Below are 26,512 nucleotides of genomic sequence, written 5' to 3'. Positions count from 1 at the left end.
CCATATGCATTTAGTAAAAGCGGCTATTTTAATATTACAAATAGACACTCTTATTTCATTTATTTATATAGATTTACTTATTTTTGAAATACATTATTATAAATTGACAAAGTATTTTTGAGTATATACTTTAAAGTGTACGAAAAAAATAAAACACATCAAAACTTGGCACGTTAAATTCAAAATCTTATTTATTCTTAAAACAATTACATATAATTTTACATACATTATATATATCACGTACAAGTGATTGTATCTCACAATTTATTTACATTCAATTTTATTGTACTCAATTGGTATACTTTTTTATTTTTCACTGTTACAATAAAGTCAAATTTACAAGATTTTTTCCAGTTTGAAGAAACAACAATATTTTTTTTATAACAAACAGTATGAAATGAGTTTCAATTAGTATCGTCTTATTTTTCCTAAAACTTAAAAACTAAAACAAGTGTAAATAAATCGTAATTAAAAGACTACCATTTCTTAACTATTATAAAAAACAAAAGTATTCATTCAAAGCTTTTTTTTTCGTGATACCATTTGTAGACAAAACGATATTAAATTTAAAAAAAGAATAGGTACATGTTGCTGTTGTTATATGATTACATTTATAAAAGAAAATGGCCAAAATTGATACAAAATTCTTTAGTAGTCTGAAATCTATAAACCATTTATAAAAAATACGAAAAAATATCCTCTTAGTTGTGACCAAAGAATTAATATTGTATTTTTCTATTTAAAAGTTCGCAATGTATATAAATGGCACGAGAATTTGCGACTCACAGTTAATGGCTAACTGTAATGAATCTTAAATAATAAGACGACAAACGATTGTTGATGATATTCGGTGAGGTTTGATGAAGTAGGTAGAGGTTTAAGAGTTAATACTAACTTGTAAAATGAAATTCTGACCTGAGAGTAAATGAACGTACACCAGGATCTGATTTCATAATACTGTCATATGTATTATATCATATTCACAAAAATTTACAAAGCATTTATTTCATAGTCTTTTATTTTTTCACTGATATTATATTTTCACTGCTGTCTGATAAAAAAGAACACTTACCATTTACTACCAAACAGCTTTCTCAAATATATATGTTTCATATTTCAAACTCCTATTTTGAGCCATTATCTTTTGAAACTCATTTATTTCCCTCTTTAGATTAAAATGTAACTGTAACTAAAATAAATATCTAAGTAAAAATGTGTTAAAAAGTTTACATTTAATTTTTGGTGTAAATAGTACTTCATCATACAGTTTTACAATAAATAATAATTCAAAAGACTCCACAAAACAACCACTAACCAGACCCTACCAAAATTATTTATACATAAAAAATATAATGATTATGCTACAGATCTATACGTAGTTAATCGAAATCATCGGCTTCCCAATGGCCAAAAACAAGGCAGAACTATAATATCAGACAGGATACAAGAACAGCAGAATGTCAACATGATACTATTATGACAGTACCGGAGTGATAGCAAAATTGATGCCCTAAAATGATTGTGAATCCAATCTAACTCGGTAGCAGGATTAGCAAAAAGCTGTCTGCGTGATGCCAATCTTATGCCAAATCGAACGTAGTATTACAACTGGTGACTTTCGACTCATCACGTATTTACCTGCCTTATATATGAAAATATATTAACACTAAATAATATATCAAATCACTTACAGCATTGCAAAATAACTACAAATAAGTTTATATATATATATATATCTGTACAAATTTTCAACTAGAAAACATCGGGGTTACAAGTTTTATAGTATAGTTGTGTCGTAATAGTCTTACAGTATTTTGTCATTGACATCGTCATTGCATTACTGTTATTATAATAGTCTATTATTTCTATAGTAACATAAAAATCACCAATTTATAGATTAAATTAATATTCTGAAAAATAATAATTATGGTGCCAATGACCGGCCATTTTGATACTACCATGACACAATTACAACAAAAACTCGATACCCAGAATTAACATCTGAAAGGGGATACATTTATCATAATAATGTAACAAGATATTGTTATCCAAATCCGCATAGCTTCTTTACAGTTGTACTGAATAATAATGAAAGTATTATTAATGATTTTACGTATTTCAAGTTAAATGATTTTATTGATGAGTTATTTCCATGCTGCATTGCGGCTGGCGTTTCACCTGAAAAATTATATATTCTGTAATATTTGTTAATTTCATATTTTACTAAATATAAAATGTAAATTAGTTAATTTGCATCAATGAAATTATTAAATGAAAGCTAATATTTAAATATTATCATAATTAATATAAGTTGAACTAAAATTATTAACAAAAAACATGTTTTAAATAGTGAAACTGAGAATTCATGTAAAAAATAATATAGTAATCTAAATTATACAGTATGTTTAACTGCTACCTGCATACCTATTTCACTTTATCGACTTTTTTTAGGGCTCATAAAAATATCATTGGACGATTTTGTAGGAGTATGTAGCTCGTATATTAAGACAAAGTAAAATTTAAAAAGGGCTAGAATTATTTTTTCCTGTATAACGCGATCTATAATATCTACAGAGATCCCGATTTGAAGGAACGTAGCTAGAAGTCGAACAAAGCTTTAATTTGGATTTCACGACATTCTTAATCATAATTTAAAAATTAATTCTGCAGCTAAAACAATTTTTTTTTCAATAGTATTCAATTGACATAATTGAAAGATTAGTAGTTGTATTTAGACAGTGACACATAGCTACGTTTGATGTTTATTTCAATCCTTTTTAAAGAAAGTAGACACAAAAATATAAAACGAACCAAAATATACAATAAAGTAGGTCCTATAAAATTACAACTCCCAGATAAGGAATAAATTTTTTAATAAAACTCGCGTGGCTGATTATATCAATAAGTTTGTTCTAAGGATGTAACTTCTATTTATTACTTTATTATAAGCAGTTAAATATGAACTGGTACTGCGTAACTTTTAAGTACATAATTCTTTAAAATCAGTATTGGCAGTAAAAAAAATATATTTCCAAAAATCCGAGCCATTTATGTTTTTAAATGAGGATTTTAGAACTTTAATGTTTGAGTATGTGTGTGTGTGCACTTCATATGAAACTTTTGTGAAGTAGCCAGACATTCACAGCATCACAGTTCAAATCAATGTTCCCAGTATAAGAAAAGTTTTCCCGTTAGAAACGGCTGAGATAAAAATGTATACGCATTCTAGTTTGCATTAAAACTTTTCAAATAGAAATGTCTGCAGTGTAACTTGTCTCTGAATTGCTCTTAATATTTCTATTCTAATCACATTATTATCAAGAGTAATCCCAATTACTCATGTGACTTTTAAACTATGCTTGGTATTATAGTTTGAACTATCTAAATGTTGAAAGTGATGATATTTGTGACTGGATCGTGTCTCCCATTTAAGATTTTAATATAATTAAAATTAAAAATATTTAGTTTTAATAGTAATAATTTAATATATATTTTTGACATAATTTGTAAGAAATTTTATCATTTTTATTAGTTTCTAAACAAAAATATTTAATATTAAAATAACAAGAAAGACTATATAAGTAATAGTAGTATCATGACGCCGCGTTGGCCCGGTTGTTATCATCTACGCCTGATAACGATCGTTACTCATAGTAGGGAATATATCCGCCAACCCGCATTGGAGCAGCGTGGTGGATTAAGCTCTGATCCTTCTCCAACATGGGAAAAGAGGCCTATTCCCAGTAGTGGGATATTACAGGCTGAACCGTAAAATTAAAAAAAAAAAGTTTAGTTACGCCTGCTGTGTTCTGCGATAAAAATTAAATTTTTATAATAATTTTTTGCGTTTTTGTAAATAACTAAACAAATTTAAAAAACTTTTTAATAAATAAGTCATTCTATACTTTGAGTATAGTAAGTTCATATACAGGCCTTTTATATTTTTTTAAAAAACTAGTCATAATTGTGTCATTATTAACTCTAATCTATCATACAAAAAAAAAAAAACAAGTGAGTATAAGCCTCTGCGATTTCTTAAAGCAAGATTTTATCACATAGCAAAGAGAGACATAAAGACATTAGTGATCATAAAAAGCATAAAACTTTGTACCATTTGCAGTGAATGTACAGAATACTTTAGAATTAAATTCAATTATTCTACTTTGTGCTTCTTAAATAAATGCTTCAAGCGCTCAGGAATTTCAGAGACAAGAGAACGATGGATAGAAAACGATAAAAGAAACGTACTTTCGAAATACTATTCAATTATCACATGAATAAGAAAATAGCTTTCGGACTGATTCGATTTACAATCACAGAATCATAAAATTCTTTAGATATATAGATATGTAGATAACGTAAACAAGACAATATTTTATCATATTTTATTTTCTTTATAATATTTTATTTTATTTTATTGCAAAGGTATAAAACACAAAAGTTGAAGCAAGTGAAAATAGGTTATTATTAAAACCACGAATCTAAAATTGAATTTAGTTTATACTAGTGTTGTAATTTTAGTATGATTCGTATGAGAAATACTATAATTTCCAATGGTAATCAAGATAAGATAGGTGATAGATAGTTAGAAATACCAGTGGGTTCTAATCCTAGCTATTAGATTTAAAATGTGAAACATTTGCTAATTAACAACTAAGTTAACTGGCTAACTAACGTGGCTATTTTGGTTATATATTTTAAATAAATATAAATACCCATATGATTTTTTACAAGATTTCGTTTTTAATTAAGTTGAACCTTTTTTTTTGTTTTAAGTAACATTTTCGTTAGGCTGATATATTAAAATTAATACGATGTTTTTGTCTACAATTTATATAAAACTCTATTTCTAATTAGATTCGTTATAAAGCAATATAATTAATGAATACGCCTAAATTATATTTTGCCAACAAATAAAAACAACATTCTATATAACAAAGAAGACACGTTATTGTATTTTAATATAAGTAAATTTTAACCACTTTATACTTTTAAGTAAAAAACCTCCGTCCTCATTTGTAAATATATATATCACGATATATATATATACAGTCTATATTCTTAATTCCAATATTTTCACCACTCTGAAAAACTTGTAGACGTTCCAATATTAAAAAAAAATCTATAATATATTTCTAACATTTCTAAATGAGAAGATTGGATTATATTAAATCTGTTTACAGATCAAAAAAAATAATAAAAATAAGAAAACAATATCATCAAAAGCTAAAAACGTGTTAGAACAAGGTTGAAAAAAATCTCACGAGAGAAATTGTACAACTTTGTTGCCATCAATTTACATACAATAGGTTTCCACAGAACATTTAATTTAAAAATGTGTTTTCTTTGTATTCAATATAGTTTGCAAAGATTTTATCTTGACATTTATATTCTTTATTTATATTTGAAAAGTAAATATCGTGATTTAACTGTATTTCTGATTGTGGATGGTCTTAGAGATTTCTTAAGACACTAAATAGTTCACTAGTACAGTTAGTTTAGCTTTCAATATCTAACTTTCTAATAATATCGAGGCTGGCACTAACATATTAAATCACAAAACACGATCTTTATAATGAATATATATTTAATAATTTAAGGTTAATTTAATTTAACGGTTCTATATTTCAATTTAAAATAAATTTAATAAGAAGACTAGTGGAACTTGAGATTAGCACGTCCAAATAAACAAACTTCATAACTTAATTCGTATGAAATAGCGTGATATAATTTTAAATAGAGCTTGTGAAATAGAACCTCGTTGATACTAGTGTTGTGGTTGCCAAGTTTATAAACGGTGCAAACTGAAGTCTTTGCCTTGGCCTTATATAATATGTATTTGTACTTATTTATGTGAAGTTATTGTGTATAAAAACAAAATGATAATAATTCTTTGAATTATTATTTCATTTATAAATAATATAAAATGACACAGTAAACAACTAAAATATGTAGGTCTGGAAATAAAACTAGTAAACAGTTGGTTCTTTCTTGTAACTCATCATTTTTATAACAATTGAATAGTTGGTCTTTGATACAGCTGATTAAGTATTATTATATAGATTAATAAATAATAAATAAATAAAAACGATAGATGCTTGTTACGTTTTATGCAAATACTTCTTGGCTGATTGCGAGAAAAGGGACAAATCCTTAGTTGTTACGTTTGCATAACAAATACGTTAAACTGATTTCAATAAAGCGTAGAAATAAAGAAAAAAAAAAAATGAAATGAAAGAAATATAAGAAATGAAAGAAATATATAAAAAAAGTAGCATACGTGCTGAAAATTCAAAATAACGAATAGACCATATATATACTTCTTCTGTAATGAACTTACAAGAAATTTGTAATAATGCAGGTAAAATTGCAAGTCATACCTAGAATCAGACATGTCTCTAGCGAGTCGGAAACATTTTTACCAAACTATTTTCCGATGAAACTGGATAATTCCAGCTTCGGACTATATTTATATCGGTCTCAAACGCCGTTAATTCCGGAACGGAATATTGTCATGCTGATCAAATACGCCAGTGGACGTACCATGTCCTACTTTTTAGTGATTTGTATATTGTGTGTGTTTCCGTATTTACTTAGCATACAAATACAGTTCACAGTTACAAAGATAAATATGTTTTAAAATTTGTTTATGTACAAGTTTTAAAATATAAATTTAAATAGCTCTATATGAACGCTGTGTAGCAAACTTGCGAAATTATATGATGTTAGTTACAATTCAATACCTGGTATTGTTGATGTTGAATATTTTTTTAGTCACAGCTCTTACTTTTGCAAATACGATTTATTTTTGTTTTTAGTACTAACGTAACGCTCATTTCGAAATTCGACGAACGAAATGATTTGTGGCGTGGCGTCAACTAAAATATAACTATTTTAGTTGACGCCATTTACTTGTAAGTAAAAGATTAAAAAAAAAAACATTTACTCAGAAATGAACGGTCGAGTTTGATTTGTTAAAATAGACAAAACCATAGTACATTAACGAAATATACTGTTGAACTAAAAATAAGAATTATCAAAAAGCTGACAATGCAAGTCTGTTATATTACAATCGTGTCATATTATTATTTGACTGATTTGTCACTGAGGTCATTGTGGATAATATCGACCAATTTAGTCATTGTTATTGATTAATTTACTTTTTGATAGTCTGCGTAAAATCACAGATGTTGCTCAATTGCAATTGAGGATTCACATAAAGTGAAAATAAAGAATATTGTTACGTGTGACATCCATTAGTGCAAGTTGATAATGGTGTTATAATTTTATTTTTATAAAATAAATAAACGAATAAATAAATTAAATATATTACAATCTTATATCTAAAATAATAAGATTTTTTTTGATCACTAGATCTAACAATTGAAACATGACTTAAACAGGCTCTAAGCTTCAAGTAGCTTCAAAAGCTAACTTACTCTGAACGACGTGTACGGTTACGGACGCTGCTCTGGCGTTCGCTGGCACGCACGTGTAGTTGCCAGAGTGCCGGGGCTCCGCTTTGCCAATGATCAGCTCACTTGTTTGACGCCCATTATGGACGCTAACGCCATCTAAACAATGAAAATTTAAATTAAAAATAAAATAAATAACTTTCGTATATTTTATTTATAATAAATATATAGTTATATCTGTTGTATTTCCGTCTTTATGACATAAAATAATAATTGTATAGTTTTAGCTTTACACTTCAACAGATAAATTCCAAACAAAAAATTAGGGCTCGCCCACGACGATTAAAAACAATTTTTTATTAATTATCTTCCTTTATCTAAATCTAATTGCTTATTACTTTCACAGTCCTAGATATAATAGGGTCCTATATTTAAGTAGAGATATGAAATACATCTACTTATCGTTTGCAGAACCCTAAGAATAAAATTCCTGGAAGGCAGAAAAATTAGTCATCTAGAAAAGTCGACAACTTTAATTATTTCCACTCTCAGCATTTCCATTCTTTGAATATTTTTACACCATCCTTCAAACGAACTGATGTCTGCGTGAATGAAGTCACAAGTTGCAAGTAATATAAAAAAATCAATTCAATTCCTGCTTAGTGACCCAATCATTGTTTGGATAAGGATAAAACTACCTTCTTAAATAATATAAATATACCTTCTTAATAATATTTTACAACAAACTTGATCACCATTAAAAAGGTTATAATGAGTTAACCTTGATAGATTATATCGTCGCGGACTTTTTTTTAGAACAATTGATGGACATCATTTACGTTATACATTATTTTTGGTAGCTTTAACCGTTTATACAGTGTACGCGACGGAAGCCTTCACACAAATCTTAATTCTTTTTTTAGTTTTCGTAACATTTCTAATGCTCAGCTCCTATTGGTCGTAGCCTAATGTTATACGAGTATATCCTACAGCCTTCCTCGTTAAATGGAATATCTAACATAAAAATACGTTTTCAATTCCAACCAGTAGTTCCAGAGATAAATAATTATAATTGTGTTTGCTCGTAAACGAAAAGAATCAACTTCAATGACATCGACAGATAATACGACGTGGATTGTTCAGAGGTGAGCCGGACAGTCCTATGGAGGAGAAGTCTGGTCTTTTCGCCGAGGCCAGCCTGTCGCTGGAGGGATCCTGTTGCCTGCAGATCCAGGACCCTCCAATTAAAGCGGCTGAAGGCTCCCGCAGGGGTTTTAGTCGGTAGTGCACCCCCAAGTGCTAAGCCGACATACGGTCTAGGAATGCCTACCCGGGCATCCTAGATATCACCCGTAAATGGGTTACCCTGCGATATCAAAAAAATAATAATAATAATACGACGTAGGTAGACGAAAAAAGAGTCAAGTAAATATGTGCTCATCAAATCTCAATCATTTAAATGAGACTAATATAATCATTAAAATCGGTACACCCAGTAAAAAGTTATGCAGTATAAATACAACGTAGGTTGACAAAAAATAGTTTAGTAAATACGCATTTTTAGATATAACTCGAAAATTATTATTTATCAGACCTCAATTTAATTTAAATGGGACCATATGATACGCACCACATTTCGATTTAAAAAAATTCATCAAAATCGGTCCACCCAGTCAAAAGTTCTGCAGTAACAATATGATACACAAAAAATACAATCGAATTGAAAACCTCTTTTTTGGAAGTCGGCTAAAAACACATCAGACAGCTCTGGTACAATGTAAGAAAACATAAATGCAATAGCGATTACAGTTAGATAAAGAAACTTTTACACAGCTTGTCGGGCGGGCTTTCGTCTTTTTTTGAAGTCGTTTAATAAACAAACGAACTCTTTAGCTTTATAATATTAGTATAGATTCAAAATTTTAACAAAATAAATAAATATTTATAACATATATATATGCTGGTTTTTACTTAATAATACATATATAAAATGTAAAAACGTAAAAAATATAAGGAGAGAAAACTATTAATTAAATTTATTTTTGCATATACCATGTGTTAGTGTAAATAAATCTAAAGTTGCGTCGTCGACACGACCGCAAATATGAGCGAATTAAAAATGGAAATAGCATAAAGCGACCGTAAACCGCGTCACTATAATGAAAATCAATTTACGTATGCGTAATAAAATTCTATGAATAATATTAATAGTAATTTTATTTATATTTATATATATGACAAAAAGCTTACCCAGGCTGTTTTTAAAAAACATGACGTCAGCATTACTGACGTCGTGAATGCCAGGGTTTCGATTACTATCCATCTTCGAAGGTATGAAAATAAAACACGCAGGACTCAGAAGATATTCTTCTTTGATTTATTTCAAGTTGAGGAGATCCAATCGCTTCGATGGCTCGAATAAGAATTATCATCGGTATTTTATCGGATACACTTCGGAGAGTGTGCGCAGGAACTCCATAACCTGATTCCCCCTACCCCCTTCCATCATCGTACAACCAGACGCTCTGCGTTACGCCACCCTTATATGGTTGATATTCCCCTTATACGCACTAAGCGATTCGCTAGTACATTCTTGATCCGTACAGCCAAAGAATGGAACTCTCTACCAGCGTCTGTGTTTCCAGAAAATTATAACCTGGGGATCTTTAAGTCGCGAGTGAATAGGTTACTTCTAGGTAAGCGTGCTCCATCTTAGACCGCATTTTCACTTATCATCAGGTGAAATAGTGGTCAAACGCAAGCCTATCATTGTATAAAAAAAAATCAATATCGGCGGGCGCTCGGCCTTTTATAACAAAATTGGGTGGGTATTCACTCAACATAACACCTATATATGGACCGTAAAATATTTCAGACTAATTTAACATCTCTAGAAATCACTAAACATTATTACTTTAATAATCAGTTTTCAATCATTAATTAATTTAAATAATCATATCCGACCACGTGTTTTTCTTAAATACGCGGTTTTGCGCCGACATACATAAAAAAAAGCCTTCATTAAAAGCTTTTATTTTACTACCGTTAACTGTTAGGTACCGTTACTGCAAGTTATAAAAGACGAAAGAACTAATGTGTCAAACAAAGTTAAGAAATATTTATTCCGTTGTTTGTAGCGGGATTCGTCTCGACCTCGCAGTTCCCAGGAACACGTCAACTGACTTCTGTATTTACTGTTTTAAGGCAAAACCACTCATAAATATCTTAATATTGCTGTAGTAATGTACGGTTATCCAACACTTTTGCTACAGCAAAGGAGCAGGAGCCTCCTACAGGAGGTTTGCACATTAATGATGAATCTTGGAGTCCATATTATTACAAATGGCTTATAAGTAATAGTGTATAAGACTAATAAAAATCGAATGTATGTGTGTGCGTGTGTGTGCGTGTGTGTGTGTGTGTGTGAGTGCGTGCGTGCGCGCGCGCGCTTATAAAGTAAAGAGAGTGTAACATCTTTGTATACCTATATGTATTCGCAATAAAATTAATTTGACTTTATATGTAAACATCAGTGTCATGGTTTAGTTTCAAATGATATAATGTATTTAATAAATTAAATTAATCGTAACAAAAACACTATATAAATTACCTTTGAAACTAATTCCATTACCTACATCGAAATAAACATCATGAAATCAATATGCAAATGCATTTATAATTATTTATTAGCTAACGATTCAATAAACGTAATTTAAAATGAACGGATTATGAATAAAACATTGACAAATTTGTAAAATTCCATAAAAATAATGGAAGTTTGAAAATTTGCTACCCCTGTTTAGATCCAATATTTTCTTTTTAAAAAGGTTTTGGAATACTATTTCTGAGTTTAAAGCAGATTTCGCCAGAGGTTGCATGTTTTGATTTTCACTCATGGCAATCATTTGTATAGACCAGGTATTTATTATGGCCTGGGCGTTTGTCCTTGTGAATTGTGTATGCTTAACAGCACACCCGCAATTATAAGCTACAATGACGTGCCAGATTGTTAATAATTACGTTGCTTATAAACATTACTGTAAATAAATATATTGTAAGGTATATTTAGCAAATATATTTTAGGTGATTTTTTCTTTATTATTATTATCAAATTATTTTATAAATGTAATTTATAACAGCAGTTAATGATGTATGTAAGTTGTTTACCGTAGGAACGTCGACGGTGTGTTTATGTTATAGATAGATAATTGTTATTATAATTGTTATTGTTAATGTGCTTCTATTTACAACATTTTTTTATTAAATGAAACTGTCAATTGATTGTTATCATGCGAGCTTACTCTCTTAAGAGAGGGTTCTTTTGCCTACACTTGCTTTGATGTTGACAGAAGAGGGTCAAAATCTAACAGGCACTCAACGCGTAACGTTGGCAAAGTAGAGGCTATTATCGTAAATATGATATTTTATGTGTATAAATTATAGAGAACAGTAAAAAGTGTTTATAGAATATAAGCGAATATTATTAAAAAAATTAATCATTAAGATCTAAATCAACAAATTATAATCAGAATAAGAACATTTAAATGATACTCGTAACAGTATTTATTGTGTAACTACCCTGCAAAACAGATAACAAAGATAGTGATTGACTAATCGTAAATTAATAGATATTAACCATTTGGTAGATGGTGTCACCATCTTTGTACTATTCCGGTATTAAGCGAATAAACGATAAGAGTAATATCGACACAAAATCCAATATTTTAATAATTGTCAGAATTAAAAATAAATGCTAACAAAAAAGTGAATCAAAATTTCAGAATAATCTTTAGGAACATTTTAAAAAGTTTGCTTTTTCTTTTATTTTAATAATCCTGAATCTGAAGTACTCGTATTTCTGTACCACAATAGGAGAGTAATTGTGTTATGTCTGTTTCAGAATCACTGCGGCCGAGCCTAACTGTGGGTAATTATTTTAAGCTCGTGTACAAACGGAGTATCAGTCTTACAGAAAACGATGCAATTATTAAGTCACGTAACGTCACGGTGAAAAAAAGGTTGTATACATTGTCAAGGCACGTGTCACTGATTCATGATAAAGCTACCTAAATTATAACGGTATTTAACCGGTAAAAGTATATGACGATTTTTTTTCCATTATTAATCGCCATATTATCTCTCTTCTATATATTCACTTTCTGATTTGCCTATTCGCAGCCTGTGAATCCAAAAGTTAAGTTCAATAGTTATTGAAAAAGTAAAAAAAAAGTAAAGTGATTAAAGTAAATTTTTACGATGTGCGCGCACACCATCAAACCGACACCCCGAAGTTAGCTAGTCAACGAAGAAGAAGTTAGCAACGTGAAGTTAGCTAGTATAGTGAGTGTTAGCTAGTCAGTGAAGTATAACTTCTCAAAATAAGTAAACACACCCACTTTTTTGTAAATCAGTTCCTTAGAGTCAAAGTATTTCTTTTATAAAAATAATATAATAATAAATGATCGCTGTAATCTTATATCGCTGTGTAAATAGATTTAATTGACATTTTAATTATGTGTAATTTTTTGTGTTTGTTCGTGAGATAAACTTTTTTTATGCACTTTAACTTTTTTGCATGCATTATATATTACTGGTAAACAAATTATACGATGCTCAAATAATACCATCAAAAATGTATATTGAAAGTAATATAAAGTCAATATCAAAGCCGACGTCATACTTCAGCCTTAATTAAAAATTAGTTTATTATTATAATTGTACACTTTATTGAACACCTTGCAAATTATTAAAGTAACTTATACAGACATTTGTATCGGCCATATAGATGTTTGTCGTGGTCTGGGCGTTGTGCTTGTGTATCGTGTGTGTTTCCGGACCCCCGACACAGGAGAAAATCCTACTGGGGGCCGTTGAGTGTAAAGCGTTTATTATTATTAATTATTATTATACCAAAAACGACTAGTTAAAATGTTGTCTGAAAAGGTAATGAACTGAAAATGCGCTAAATGAGCCTTCACGTCCTGATTGGCAGACAGCAACTGTCATCGTTCAATAGGCATTACGAGAAGTTTGACAGTTAATACGTGGGTTGTGAAACTATAGCCAGTAGAACTATGAGGGATTATCCCTGTATGTATAAGTTTTATAAAGATGAGGCTGTGGTAACCAAGAGTATATTGGAATAATTAAAATGAGAACTTGTGGTTTTATTATCGCAATAGAATTATAGACCACTCCATTACTTTTTCTCCATATATAAAGTTCTCTCCATTGTTTCATGTGTAAAACGAACACAATCAAGTCAATATAGAAAAAAAAAACTTTACTTTCTCTTCCTTAATAGTCAAAATGTAATCGAATAACATAAGAATTAGATATTAACGTTTATAGCGTTATTTCTTAATTTATTAGCAATTATGGTCAATTTTTGGTAAATACCTAGTCAGTTTACTGTACGCGGTCTAAGCTAAAACTAATTAGAGATGTGAGTAGAATCAAACTTATTAAAAGTCAGTTGACGTTATTTAATTTTTGTATCTCGATATTCATTAATTAAGATATATGGTTAAAAAAAGGTTATTCGACGTCACAGGAGACCGAAAAGCTGGCAGCTACTTCAGACAAAGAATTAGTCTAGCTATTCAAAAGGGGAACGCTGCCAGTATCTTCGGAACCTTGCCCAAAGGGACTCCTTTTAATAATATTTTTAAGGTTTATACTTAAGGTTTTTTAGTTTAATGTAATTTATCTTATTATTATCATTATATCTTTTCATTCCTAATTAAATGTACATATTATCTTAATAAACCACAAATAATTTTAGTTGAAAAAAATTAAGATATAATATCACATCAATGTAATACAAACTAAGCTTCACAGATACTTAGGTAGACGGATAGATAGAATATATTTTATTGCACACCACTTAGAAAAAAAAATACATAAAATAGTTATTAACACATAGATATAGTAGTGCACAAGGGCGGTCTTATTAGCTTAGTAGCGATCTCTTCCAGTAAACCTTTAGAAATAGGAAAATAATAATAATAATAATAATTTATTTATTTTATTTTTTTAAGTAAATATTTAGACCTTGCCCACGAGATTACCGGCATGTGGAATGTAGACTCAACAATAATTGTTCCTATTGTTGTATCGGTTAATGGTCTATTAGCGAAGAGTTTCGACCAACACCTTAAGAAACTCTCACTTGACTGTTGGATCAAGGGTCGGATCCAAAAGGCAGTGTTGCTTGAAACGGCCCGCATTGTGAGGAGGTTCCTCAGCCTGGAACCTTAACTACCGGTGGCCTGGGCCTCAACCTGCCATCGGAGGACTACTATTTTTATATTTTTAAATATTTTTATTTGTCTTTTTTATAAATATATTTAAAAATGTAATCATAAGAAAATATATTGAATAAAAGAAATAATAATTTATTCTTTATTGTACACATTAAAAGAAGTTTACAATTTATTAAACAATTAAAGAAATGTACAACAGGCGGTCTTATCGCTAAACAGCGATCTCTTCCAGACAACCAGCTTGGAGGAGATAATGTGAAACAAGCGGAAAGGGTGTACAGACTTAAAAAAAAAAAAAAACAAGAATAAAATCAAATATACACACATACATGCATACATATAAACATACTACATACTACAAACAATATTAACTATACTAAAAATTACAGAACGTATTACATAAAAATATATAAATACACTACACACATAAATACATATAAGCATATACACATACAAACATACATACTCATATACACATAGATACACATAATATTATACATAACTGTACATTATTACAGTAATAGAACAAATAAGTGTATATCAATATATTATACAAATAGCAGTGACTAATGACGAAGTGGACGACAGTAATTTCAAAGTCTTAAGTAGTGTTCCTTAACCTTCTTTTTGAAAGATTCCAGTGATGTTGCACGTCTAATGTGTAAAGGGAGAGTATTCCATAACCGTGCAGCCTCAATGCAGAATGACTTGCTGTAGAAGGCAGTAGAGTGTTTGCCGATTTTCAAAGTAAGATTTTCACTAGATCGAAGTGATCTATTGTGTGAGTCACAGAGAAACTCAAAGCGTTCTTTCAAATAAGACGGAAGGATGGGATTAAATAATATAGAATATAGGAGAGATAGCACATGAGTATTCCTGCGCAGACGTATAGGAAGCCACTTGAGCTTCGCACGGAACTCAGAGACGTGGTCGAACTTGCGAAGACCAAATATGAACCGAATACAGAGGTTTTGGAGACGCTCAAGTTTGTTTAATTGATCCTCCCTTAAGTCTAGATAGCAAGTGTCAGCGTAATCAAGGATAGGATGAAGAAGAGATTGAGCAAGAGCAACCTTAGTCGGAGTGGGAAGAAAATTACGTAACCTTCTTAATGAACCGATAGATGCAAAAATTTTTTTGCTAACTTCACAAATCTGTGGATCCCACGACATAATTTCGTCAAACAATATACCCAAGTTTTTTACTTTTTCACTGTAAGGAATTATAACACCGGCAAAAGTTATTTGTGTCAAATTCGGCCAATCAATTCGCGAAATAAGCTGTGGGCTTCCGATAATTATAGCCTGCGATTTTGATGGGTTAACTTTCAGACCAAATTCCTTGCTCCAACAGTTGATTCGTTCGAGTTCCTGATTTAAACTGGTAATCATACTAGGTAGATCTGTTAAGCTTGTGTGCAAGTAAATTTGGAGATCGTCAGCATACAGGTGGTAGGGAGAAGTAATATATCGAGTAATAGTATTAATGAATATTGAAAACAGGAGTGGAGACATCACGCCACCTTGCGGTACACCGGCATTGATCTTAGCCCAGTCAGAAAAAGTGTCGTTAAGTCGCACACGTTGCCGGCGCCCATGCAAGTAAGAGTGAAACCAGTCAATCGCTATAGGAGATATGTTAAGAGAATTCAGTATGGCAAGCAAAATGTCGAAATCCACACTATTGAAGGCATTACTAAAATCAAGTAATGTCAAAACAGTGAGCCTTCGGTTGTCTTTTGCCATGCGAATATCATCAGTGATTTTAACTAATGCAGTAGTCGTACTGTGGCCTGAGCGGAATCCTGATTGAAATGGGTTTAAAAGGTTGTATCTACAGAGGAAAAAGTTAAATTGATTATAAGTGAGACGCTCAAGAACTTTAGAAAGGAATGGTAGGATAGATATAGGGCGAAGATCGGAGAAAGAAGTAGAATTGGGCTTTTTAGGCAAAGGGATGATTATAGCATCTTTCCAACAAGATGGAAATGTACCGCTACTAATAGAAAAATTGAGAATATTTGTTATTATAGGAACTATATAATCTATGATAGGAATTACCATTTGACGACTAATGCAATCAGAGAAAATATGCATTGAAAAGGTAAGTGCAGCAGTGCAATTATCTGTATAATTTGTAAATAAAACATTATGTATGCAAACATGATGCTTTTTCGATCCCTACACAATAAACACAAAAAACATACATACACATTGTCGCAAACGCACCTCCACAAAGAAAACCGATAGGTGGCTTCTTGCTACACTTTGGTCAGACCAAGAATAATCTGCCGATTTAATCGATGTTCAGAACGTTAATAGGCACGCAGCAACAAAATACAATGTACCAACGTACCTTAGAGAATCGATGATGACTTCTACTATCGTTAGGGCACACCAGCTGGTTGGATTCTGTACATCACTTCAAAGTCTTAGAGCAATTGCTAAGAGTTTATTGTATTACGATTAGAGTTTCACGATAACACATGCGCATAGAAACTCGCGTGGCGGTCGAGTTCCAATTTTGACGACGTGCGTTCGCGGCGCGATCATGTGTGCCACACCTAGTTGCTACTACCCTCAAGTTTTGTTAAAATCTCAACTCGCGGGCAGTGAGCGCATAACAGCTTTTCAAGGCTGCGTTTTGTTACTGCATAAATCTACTTACGCAGAACATCGATTACAACGGTAAATACGAAAAATGTACGATGACGGAACACACATACATACACACAAACATACATATATACATAAAATATTTACATACATACATAACATACGTACGTACATTGCATACATACATACATACATACATAATATGTTGTCACAATTTAACAAAGTTAATAAGAAAACACACACAGATACACACACAAGATACGTACGTGTAATTGAAAATGCGTAAAATAAAAGAGTAAATTATTTCCTTATATTTCCTTTTATTTTTCCTTATATTCCTTTCCTAATTATTCTTAAATATAGTTTTTATTACGGCAATGAATAAACACGCGAAAAGTGTTTTTAAAACAAAAAGCGGAGCCCTACACTGGAGTTTCAAACTACAATAAAAACGAGCGCCTCATAGTAGCTAACAGGCTTATACAAATAGAAAGAATAAAATAGTTTTTAAGGTGGCGAGGTCTAGTTCTAGCACCGTTTTTATTTACCGCTTCCTAGTTTTGTTACTTTAGAATTTAGTTATTGTTTAATATATGTGTTCTGTAATATTTTCTGTAAGTAAGTAACTTATATATTTTTTATTTGTTTTTATAATAAAACAACTTTTAGTTTCCCGACGTTTCGGATACTTTACAGCAACCATTCTCACGGGAGAATTTAACATCATCATCATCATTTCAGCCTATCACAATCCACTGCTGGACACAGGCTTCCACAAGTTCGTGCCAAAAATGGCGTAAACTCATGTGTTTTGCCTATAGTCACCACGCTAGGGAGGCGGGTTGGTGACCATGGTGGTGGATTTAATAAACCGCGATAAAATCCGAAAAAGTTGTTTCATTATAATGAGTGTAATTGGCGTAAACATTAGAAAACAATATATATTTTCTTGTTTAAAAAATGTTACTCATCATTGTAACTTAATTTAGTCTTGCTCCTTGACTAACTGAATCGTAGTACATTAGAAGGCCTGTTTGAAGACCTTATTTCAAGTGAACAATACGGACGCAAATAGATCACAGATTGTTAATACAGTTATTATAACATGTAAATGGCATTAAAGCTAATCACTTTTTTCCTGTATTTATTTTCTCACTGCTAAACAACGCAATAGATTTTGATATAGATTTGTTATAGTAGAAAGAAGAAAACGTGACAGGCGCTTAACAATTTTATGCATACAAAATCAATATACTAAGCGTTTTTAAAATTTTGTTTTGATGCTTATATGACTATCCCTCTTTAACTCTTAGAACTATAACAAAGGTCTAATGTATTGTAGACGTCAAAATCTTAATATATATAAATCTCGTGTCACAATGTTTGTCCTCAATGGACTCCTAAACTACTTAACCGATTTTAGTCAAATTTGCACACCGTGTGCAGTTTGATCCAACTTAAAAGATAGGCTATATTTTATTTTGATATATTATGTTATTATTATATTTCAGAAAAAAATAAGGTAATACGAAGTTCGCCAGGTCAGCTAGTTGTTTATAAAATTCAATGACAATACATGTTTATCTATAAACAAATTATGTACACAAATATTTCTAGTTTCCCGACACAGGTTTCATATTCTAAAGGATGCGGCATCTCTTTATTTATTCCTTGATTGGTGCATTTAAAGGCTATATAGCTATTTAGCATTTAAAATATTTTTTAATAATATACATTTATGTCAGAAGCTACAATGATAATTGTTATAATTTTTTTTATTAAGTTATAAACAAACCTTATAAAGAAGTTTATAACAATAAAAAAAGCTATCAAAACAACTTACTCAGGTCATAGTTGATCATTCGGTTCTCGAAGTACCAGAACACATAGGACGGTGGCTCGGTGGACCTCTTGACGACGCACACGAGCTTCAACATGGACCCTTCGTGTATTATCTTCTCCGATTCACCTACTATTTCTGCGTAAGCAGCTGTTGACCAAATTTTAAATAATCTGTTTGAATAATTTAAATAAAAAATATGTGTAATTTTTAGTTTATAATGACCGACATTTTACAAACAGAATGCTACGTAGTCACTGAATTACGTAGGATACATTTTAAAGACAGAAAACGGAACAGCCTAAATCGTGTAATCTACACGGGTTAAGACGCGGAGAACTAGTTATATATAAAATGAAATTAAATTTTTGGGGATTGTGACGGACAGGGTGTTAAGTCCCTCATCCACCATCGCAAAGGGAGGACCCTCCGACCAGACGGATGTTATGTCTGGAGGGCTACTGCCCCCCGACATTTGTTGTCGGGTTCTTGTATATATTTTCAATCTTTGGATAAATGTAGAAATATGTCAGTACTTAGTTCGTATGTTGCGAGATAGATGTCGCTACAAATTTTAAATAAATTTTCAGAGAATACTATGTACGTTAGTGATAATTAAATTAGCAGAATAGTAAAGCTTTCAAAAACAATACTTATGAAGCTTATACAAACGAGTATCTTTTTTAGTTTTTCGTAAGCCATAGACGAATAGTTCACCTAAATATTATAGAAAATTCTACATTTAGAATCAATTCTAGTCTTTGAAACGCTATAATATCATATTATATTAAAATATGTACATACGATATTTTTTTTCTGTTAGACTAAGTAGTTTTAAGTAATATTATGGTATAGGATTAATTCACTCCGAATCTGTATCTGATTCTAATGATTACGTCTTATTAATATTTACTATTAAGAAGCGCCAAAAATATTTATTCTTGTAAAATCGTCTACCCCTACATTGCATATTTCATCCACTACCGTTATATAGTATTATACAATATTAGTTATAAAGGAAAAATTCAATTCCTTTAGCTTACACATAGTAATAAAATATAACAAAATACTCACCAACCAGAACAAGCTTAAAAAATATACTCGTTGGCGGGTGGGTCGGTACTTGGCACTCGTAGTAGCCCGCATCCGCTGACGTAGCGAAGCGTATATGAAGCGCCCAGTCCTACATGTAACACAAATAGTTAAATTCGAAATATAAATATTTTTAAACTTGGAAGCGTTACGCTTTTTAAATACGAATTTGCTTTTTTATACTAGGATTAATTTTACGGGTGTGAGTAATATAAATACTATTTTATATGTAGGTGTTTTATTTTAACACATAAATAAGATGAAATTGACTATTTTTTATATCAAAGTAACAGCTGTCTAATAAATTAGCGTGAATATTTGAAAGGTTTTTCGGAAAACATATTTTTTTATTGTTACTAAATAAACGATTTTAATTTAAAATTCACTACGAATATTTTGAAGTGATAAGCTGTGTAAGCCAAAAAATCATAATCAAAAATTACTCCATTCAACCAGGCTTCAAGAGCACTTGAAATAAATAAAAAAGGCAGTCAAACTAAAAAATTTATTTACTAAAAATCACATAAGATCCTTTTGAGTAGGTACATATTCAAATTGTGAAAAATAAACCTTGAGTAAACTATTGTTTTTTTTCCTAGCACTTTTTCCTTAAAAAAAGTATAGAAATATTTTACATACAACAAAACAATTATTTAGATAACTGCGAAATTAAGTGACTCAGATATTCCGGAACAAAATCCAATTTTTTTTGTCAAACAACGATCATATCAGATAATCAAACAAAAATAAACGAACTCCTGACGAAGTTTATAACGTAATCAAAAATCTCACTCCTGACAAAATGGATTCCTAAAACGACAATGGTTTTTGTTTATAATAAAATTAAATCGAGATTTCACCCATAATCTTATTTATCGCTCCACTCAAGAAACATTGTAATTTATTATTCGAAGCGAAAATTTCAAACGTAATTAAATCTTAAGTAATTACAAGGATTGACACTGGTTCAAGGCGAAAATGAAGGTTTATAAAGTTAGAATGTAATAAAATTGAAAATTTTGCATGTATTATACATGCAGTGAATACAGGATCTAATAAAGTTATTGTTTGCTTAAGAACTTATCTAGCTTATTTTTAATGATCAAAAAATAGGTATAAATGCGCTTAAAACTTATTTCATATATTAACTAGCAGAGACCCGCAAATGTTGTTTTGCTATATATGTTATTAACCCCCTAACCCCACCCCCCATTATAACTTAGGGGTATGAAAAATATATGATGCCTGACTCTTAGACCTACCCGCTACGCACACAAAATTTCATAAAAATCAGTCGTTTCAGAGGATGGTAACTAACATTGTGATACGAGAATTTCGTACATAAGATTTGCTCAGAATATAAATGTAAAGTAGTCCAGTCTTCACGGTATAGAAGTTATTAAAATTAAACAGCGACCAAAATGTCCCACAGTGCGGCAAAGGTATTGTCTCTTTCTATGTATAGGTATTATGATAGTAGTATCTCTTAGTACTTGTAGGATTACGAAAACATTTACAATACAAAAACATAAGCACAGACTACGACAAACATTTTTATGGCCTATATGGCCGACCCAAAAGTCTGTTATGAGCAAGGATCAAACCCACGACTGACAGCGCAACAGCCATAACTACTGCGCTAATAAATTAATGTCTTCTGTACAGAAGAAGGGATGTTTGTATACTTATCGCTTTAACCTGTAATGTCCCACTACTGGGCATAGGCCTCTTTCCCCATGTAGGAGAATGATCAGAGCTTAATCCACCACGCTGCTCCAATGCGGGTTGGCAGATATATTCCCTATTATGAGTAACGATCCCTATCAGGTGTAAATGACCGGGACCGACGGCTTAACGTGATCTTCGAGACACGGTTTGGAGACCCAGAAGGACTGCACAAACCACCAGACCATGGCAAACACCTGTATGGCCAATACAAATTTTTGTCATGTGCGGGGATCGAACCCGCAACCGCCAGGGCAACAGGCACAATTCATGGCTGTTACCGTTGCGCCAACGCGCCGTGTGTGTATACTTAAAAAAATCTTATTTACAGCAATATGTAACATATCCGCTGGTATAGTAAAAAAATATATAATATATTTAATATAATTATGTAACACATATAAAACATAATAAATAAAAAACAAGAAATAAAAATTCAGATTGTATACGAGATATATTATAAAATTATTTACCTTCAAATCTGAAACAGGTGGTTTTATAGAATTTCTAACTATAATTACTTTCATTGTTAAAATATTAATTGTTGAATTATTTATTGTTATAACTTCAATGAGTTTGAAGTTTTCAGTAACAATATGATACAGTACAAGTGTTGTTTATTGTATACTAATAATAAACAAAAGTATAAAAAAAAAAACAAAATATATATATATATAATGAAGCGGAAAGATGATGTACCATTGATAATTAAATAAATGTACATATGTACAACAAAATAAAATATACACACACACACACACATACATATACACACATACATATACACACACACATATATACATATACACATACGTACAAAAATATTTGTAAATTAAAGAATATACATATATAGTAGTAACGTCAAGCCAGCATTTCATAAAAATTTATGTCAGTGTATTGCAAAATAAAGATTAAAGAAATAAAATATATTTATACTGAAGCCTGACTTACCTTGACATGTCTGCCGTGAGCTGAAAAGAACCTACTATCTGCACTGTACGTGACAAGACCGACAGATAGCAACGAGTAATCTTTCCGTCTGATCCACGTCACCTAAAACAAATGTAATAATTAATTTCGTATTACTATAGCACTAGTAAAATCATTGTACCTATACGGGATCAAACCTAACGAATGTTGTGATATAATTTGGTAGAGTTCTATATTGCACTGTAAGACTTTTATCCCTTAATTACTCCCATTTTTGGATTAAAAAATGAAGCACTTGGCGCGGCCCGATACCCCCCGCACCCTCGCTAGCTTCATAACGCGCGTCTAAGTTTATATTTTTGTAGCGACCAAGTCACGGGAGTGGAAGGATGCGTCGCTGCACTCTTGGGCGGTGACCCCGTGCGAGTAATTACGTTACTTTTTTGGATGAGGTAAGTTTTTTATTTTATGTATTTTTTTATGTATTATGAATTATATTTGTGTTATTGTATGTTCAGTGAATAAATGTTTGTTATCAATATGTTTTTACAGCTTTATACAATGTAATTATCAAAAAGTTTTACTAAGTTTTGTGTTTTTTTAAAGTTAGTCATGGATAGGAGAGAACAGCAAATGAAGGAGGTTCTGATGAAGAAGAAGTTAGAGGGTCAGGTTTTTTATGTTCCAAAACCAAATAAAGCTGTTGTGTTGTTATCTTCCATGCATCATATAGCTCATATCGACCTAGCATCAACTGACAAGCAGAAACCTGAAAACCAATGATCACTTGTGTGGTACATTCAACGTAGGGATACGAACCAAACGGGGGCCATTAGCCATTTCCTTCCATCTGATAAATGTTTAAGGCATAAATGCACTCATTGTACATCGTGCAAATACCGAAAAATCGCGTACTCACGTGAGGCGTAATTTGTTGCGGCAATTGTCTGTTGAACTTATTCATAATCACCGAAAACGACGACTTGAAGTCAGAGCAACTCCTAAGGAGGTAAAAAAAACGTCTGGTGGAAGTTCATGAGTTGGAAAATCGCGTCCCACCAACCACTAATATAATATTTATAACTTAATTTTCAAATAGGGTAAGTAAAACAAACTAAACTCAGAAACTAGCAAACTATTTATAAAGTCTTACAAAATGTGAAGAAAGAGCTTTTTAAAAATTTAAATCCACTAGAAAGTTAACAAGCTACTTTAACATCTATTTTTAATAAAGTCGTAACTTAAATGCTTAATATAGCATTTAAATATAGACATAAGAGATAACAGCGAAGACTTTTCAGGACGAAATTTAATAATTTCTGAGAAAAGACACGTATTTCACATTGACTTATAAATTAATTTCTCAAATCTGATAAATTTTAATGCGGCTAACACAAATTAAAAATATTGATAAAAAAGACTTATTTATTTGAAATTATATCAACAATCAACAATATGCAATAAAAAATAATATCAAGGCATTCGCCAGAAAGACAAGACAAATGACATTTCGTCGTGTTTATTCTACTGTCGTCAAATAGTTGTTTAACTTTGGCATGCTTACTTACAGTTGAAGCACTCGTACATACATTTGTTTTTAATTTAGATGATAATGATAGTATTCGTACAAACATGTGCTAGGCGATTATATTTATGTTACGTAGAATATTAAGACTGGAACTACATTGAATACATATGAAAACGTACCTCTTTACACGGTTAACTACAAATGTCTTACGATAAAAAATCGTAACATATGAAAGCACTTAATGTTGAAAGCTAAACAACTAATAAGTTACGTGGATTTATTTAGTAAAATTATTTGTGAAACATAAATAACATGATTTAGTATTATGATAAACAACACGTTCCAATAAACTTACCGTATTTTCCGTTATATCACTAACTTCGCAGTGTAGCACTGCAGTCGTTCCTATTTGAGCTATAACAGTAGTACAATTCTCAGTCAAAAATATACCATTTTTTAAACCTTTCCCGCTAAGCTTATTAACCGCTGATGCGGTCGAATCTCTGTACATTTTCTTAACTTTATTTAAAGATTTTGTTAGTGCTGCTTCATCTAGTTCTGAAACTATTTCCTTATCTTGTAATCTTTCATGGTATTTATTGTGGTGTCTTTCGTGACTTATTTCCTTATTTTCTTCTAAAACATTATCTACATTATATACATTATCATTGAAAGTTTTATCTAATGCAGAGGATAAACGAAGGGGTTTAGGTAGTTTAGGATATGTGGTAGTGCTAACGTTATAGGCACTCGTCGTATAGGATTCAGTTGCATCTTCATCATTGTCGATTGTTGTATAAATTATTGTTGTTTGAGTCGATGACGTAGTAGTTGTGGTTCTTCTTCTGTGACCTAAAAATAAATTTAAATGAATACTGTATCTAATCATTTGTATATGCTTTGTTTGAACAAATTATGTTTAATCAGATATTATGATTTATACATGTAGTTTATAATATACACTGTTATAAGTCGTTATTATATATTTAGAATATATTTTAAATAAACAATACTCCTCTGAAACGGCTGGACTGATTTTTATGAAATTTTGTGTGCATATTGGGTAGGTCTGAGAATCGGCCAACATCGATTTTTCATACAGCTGTTGGGGGGGGGGGATTAAGGGGGGTTAATAACATATATGGCAAAACAACGTTTGCTGGGTCGGCTAATATATTTATAAACTGTTTATAGACATAATATAACGTTTATACGAGTATTCAGTAAAGTATTAAGCACGTGAAATCCAAAAAGTGACTATAAAACATTCATATTCATAGATTTATATATTACACACTTACCTATAACGTGACTTTGATTTGTTAATTTATTCTTGAAATTTCACTGCGGTTAATTGTTAATTACTGTGTCATAGTAATTAACTGGACATATTTACTGACATCAAAAGTTAATGAACGTCCTCAGAATTATTAATATTGAGAACATTTATAAAATTTTAAATTATATACCCAAAAACATTTACCTTTCTTGTGGTGACGAGTGAAATTCCCAAAAACACTACCCAATCTTTGTTGATTTCTTGATGTACACAATTCCAACGATTTAAGGTCATCTGCGTTTTGAGCGACCAGAATGGAAGACTTCTTAGACTCCATAGCACCTGTGTTCACTAACAATTCAGCTTCTAATAAAAGAACGACAGTAGCGTAGAGTAATTTTAGTTCTTTACAGCAAAACATTGTTTGGCACTGAATGTAGTGAACGTCACATTTGGAAAACTTTGTCACATATCGTCACACTTAAATTTATAGTCATTATTACTTCAATAACAATTCGCTAGCTTCTCTGAGGTAGTCGATGATTTCGAGGTTGCTGCATTCTGTAACAAAATAAAATACGTTTCAAAAACTAGATCTGCGTAGGTTTTGAATATATACAAAATATAGAAAGTTAAAAAGTGTCAAGTTGTGCATAAAGTGTAATACTGTCATTTTAATTTAAAGTTGTAAAATTCTTTACAACAAACGAAAGAAAAATAATATAATTATAATTATATATTTAAAAAAAAATTATACCGGAAACTAAAAAAGAATCGTTTCAACTTTATTATGAAAATGTTTAGCTAATTACTAAATAACTAA

At 30.9% G+C, this 26,512-nt stretch overlaps 1 protein-coding gene across 1 annotated transcript in view; it reads right to left on the bottom strand.

Annotated features, from left to right (window-relative positions):
• Positions 1–26,110, bottom strand: part of LOC123664411 — a 45,062-nt gene extending 18,952 nt beyond the window's left edge. Inside the window, exons 1-7 of the mRNA XM_045598955.1 lie at positions 25,894–26,110; positions 24,766–25,262; positions 22,904–23,005; positions 20,210–20,318; positions 19,139–19,285; positions 7,440–7,574; positions 2,114–2,178 (exon numbers count right to left, since the gene is read on the bottom strand). Coding sequence (XP_045454911.1) covers positions 2,114–2,178; positions 7,440–7,574; positions 19,139–19,285; positions 20,210–20,318; positions 22,904–23,005; positions 24,766–25,262; positions 25,894–26,110 — 1,272 coding nt within the window. The remainder of the gene's footprint in view (positions 1–2,113; positions 2,179–7,439; positions 7,575–19,138; positions 19,286–20,209; positions 20,319–22,903; positions 23,006–24,765; positions 25,263–25,893) is intronic.
• Positions 26,111–26,512: the final 402 nt, after the last annotated feature.

The sequence above is a fragment of the Melitaea cinxia genome, chromosome 22 (genome assembly GCF_905220565.1).
Source record: "Melitaea cinxia chromosome 22, ilMelCinx1.1, whole genome shotgun sequence".
Taxonomy (NCBI): domain Eukaryota; kingdom Metazoa; phylum Arthropoda; class Insecta; order Lepidoptera; family Nymphalidae; genus Melitaea; species Melitaea cinxia.
This window is presented reverse-complemented; position numbering and strand designations above follow the sequence as displayed.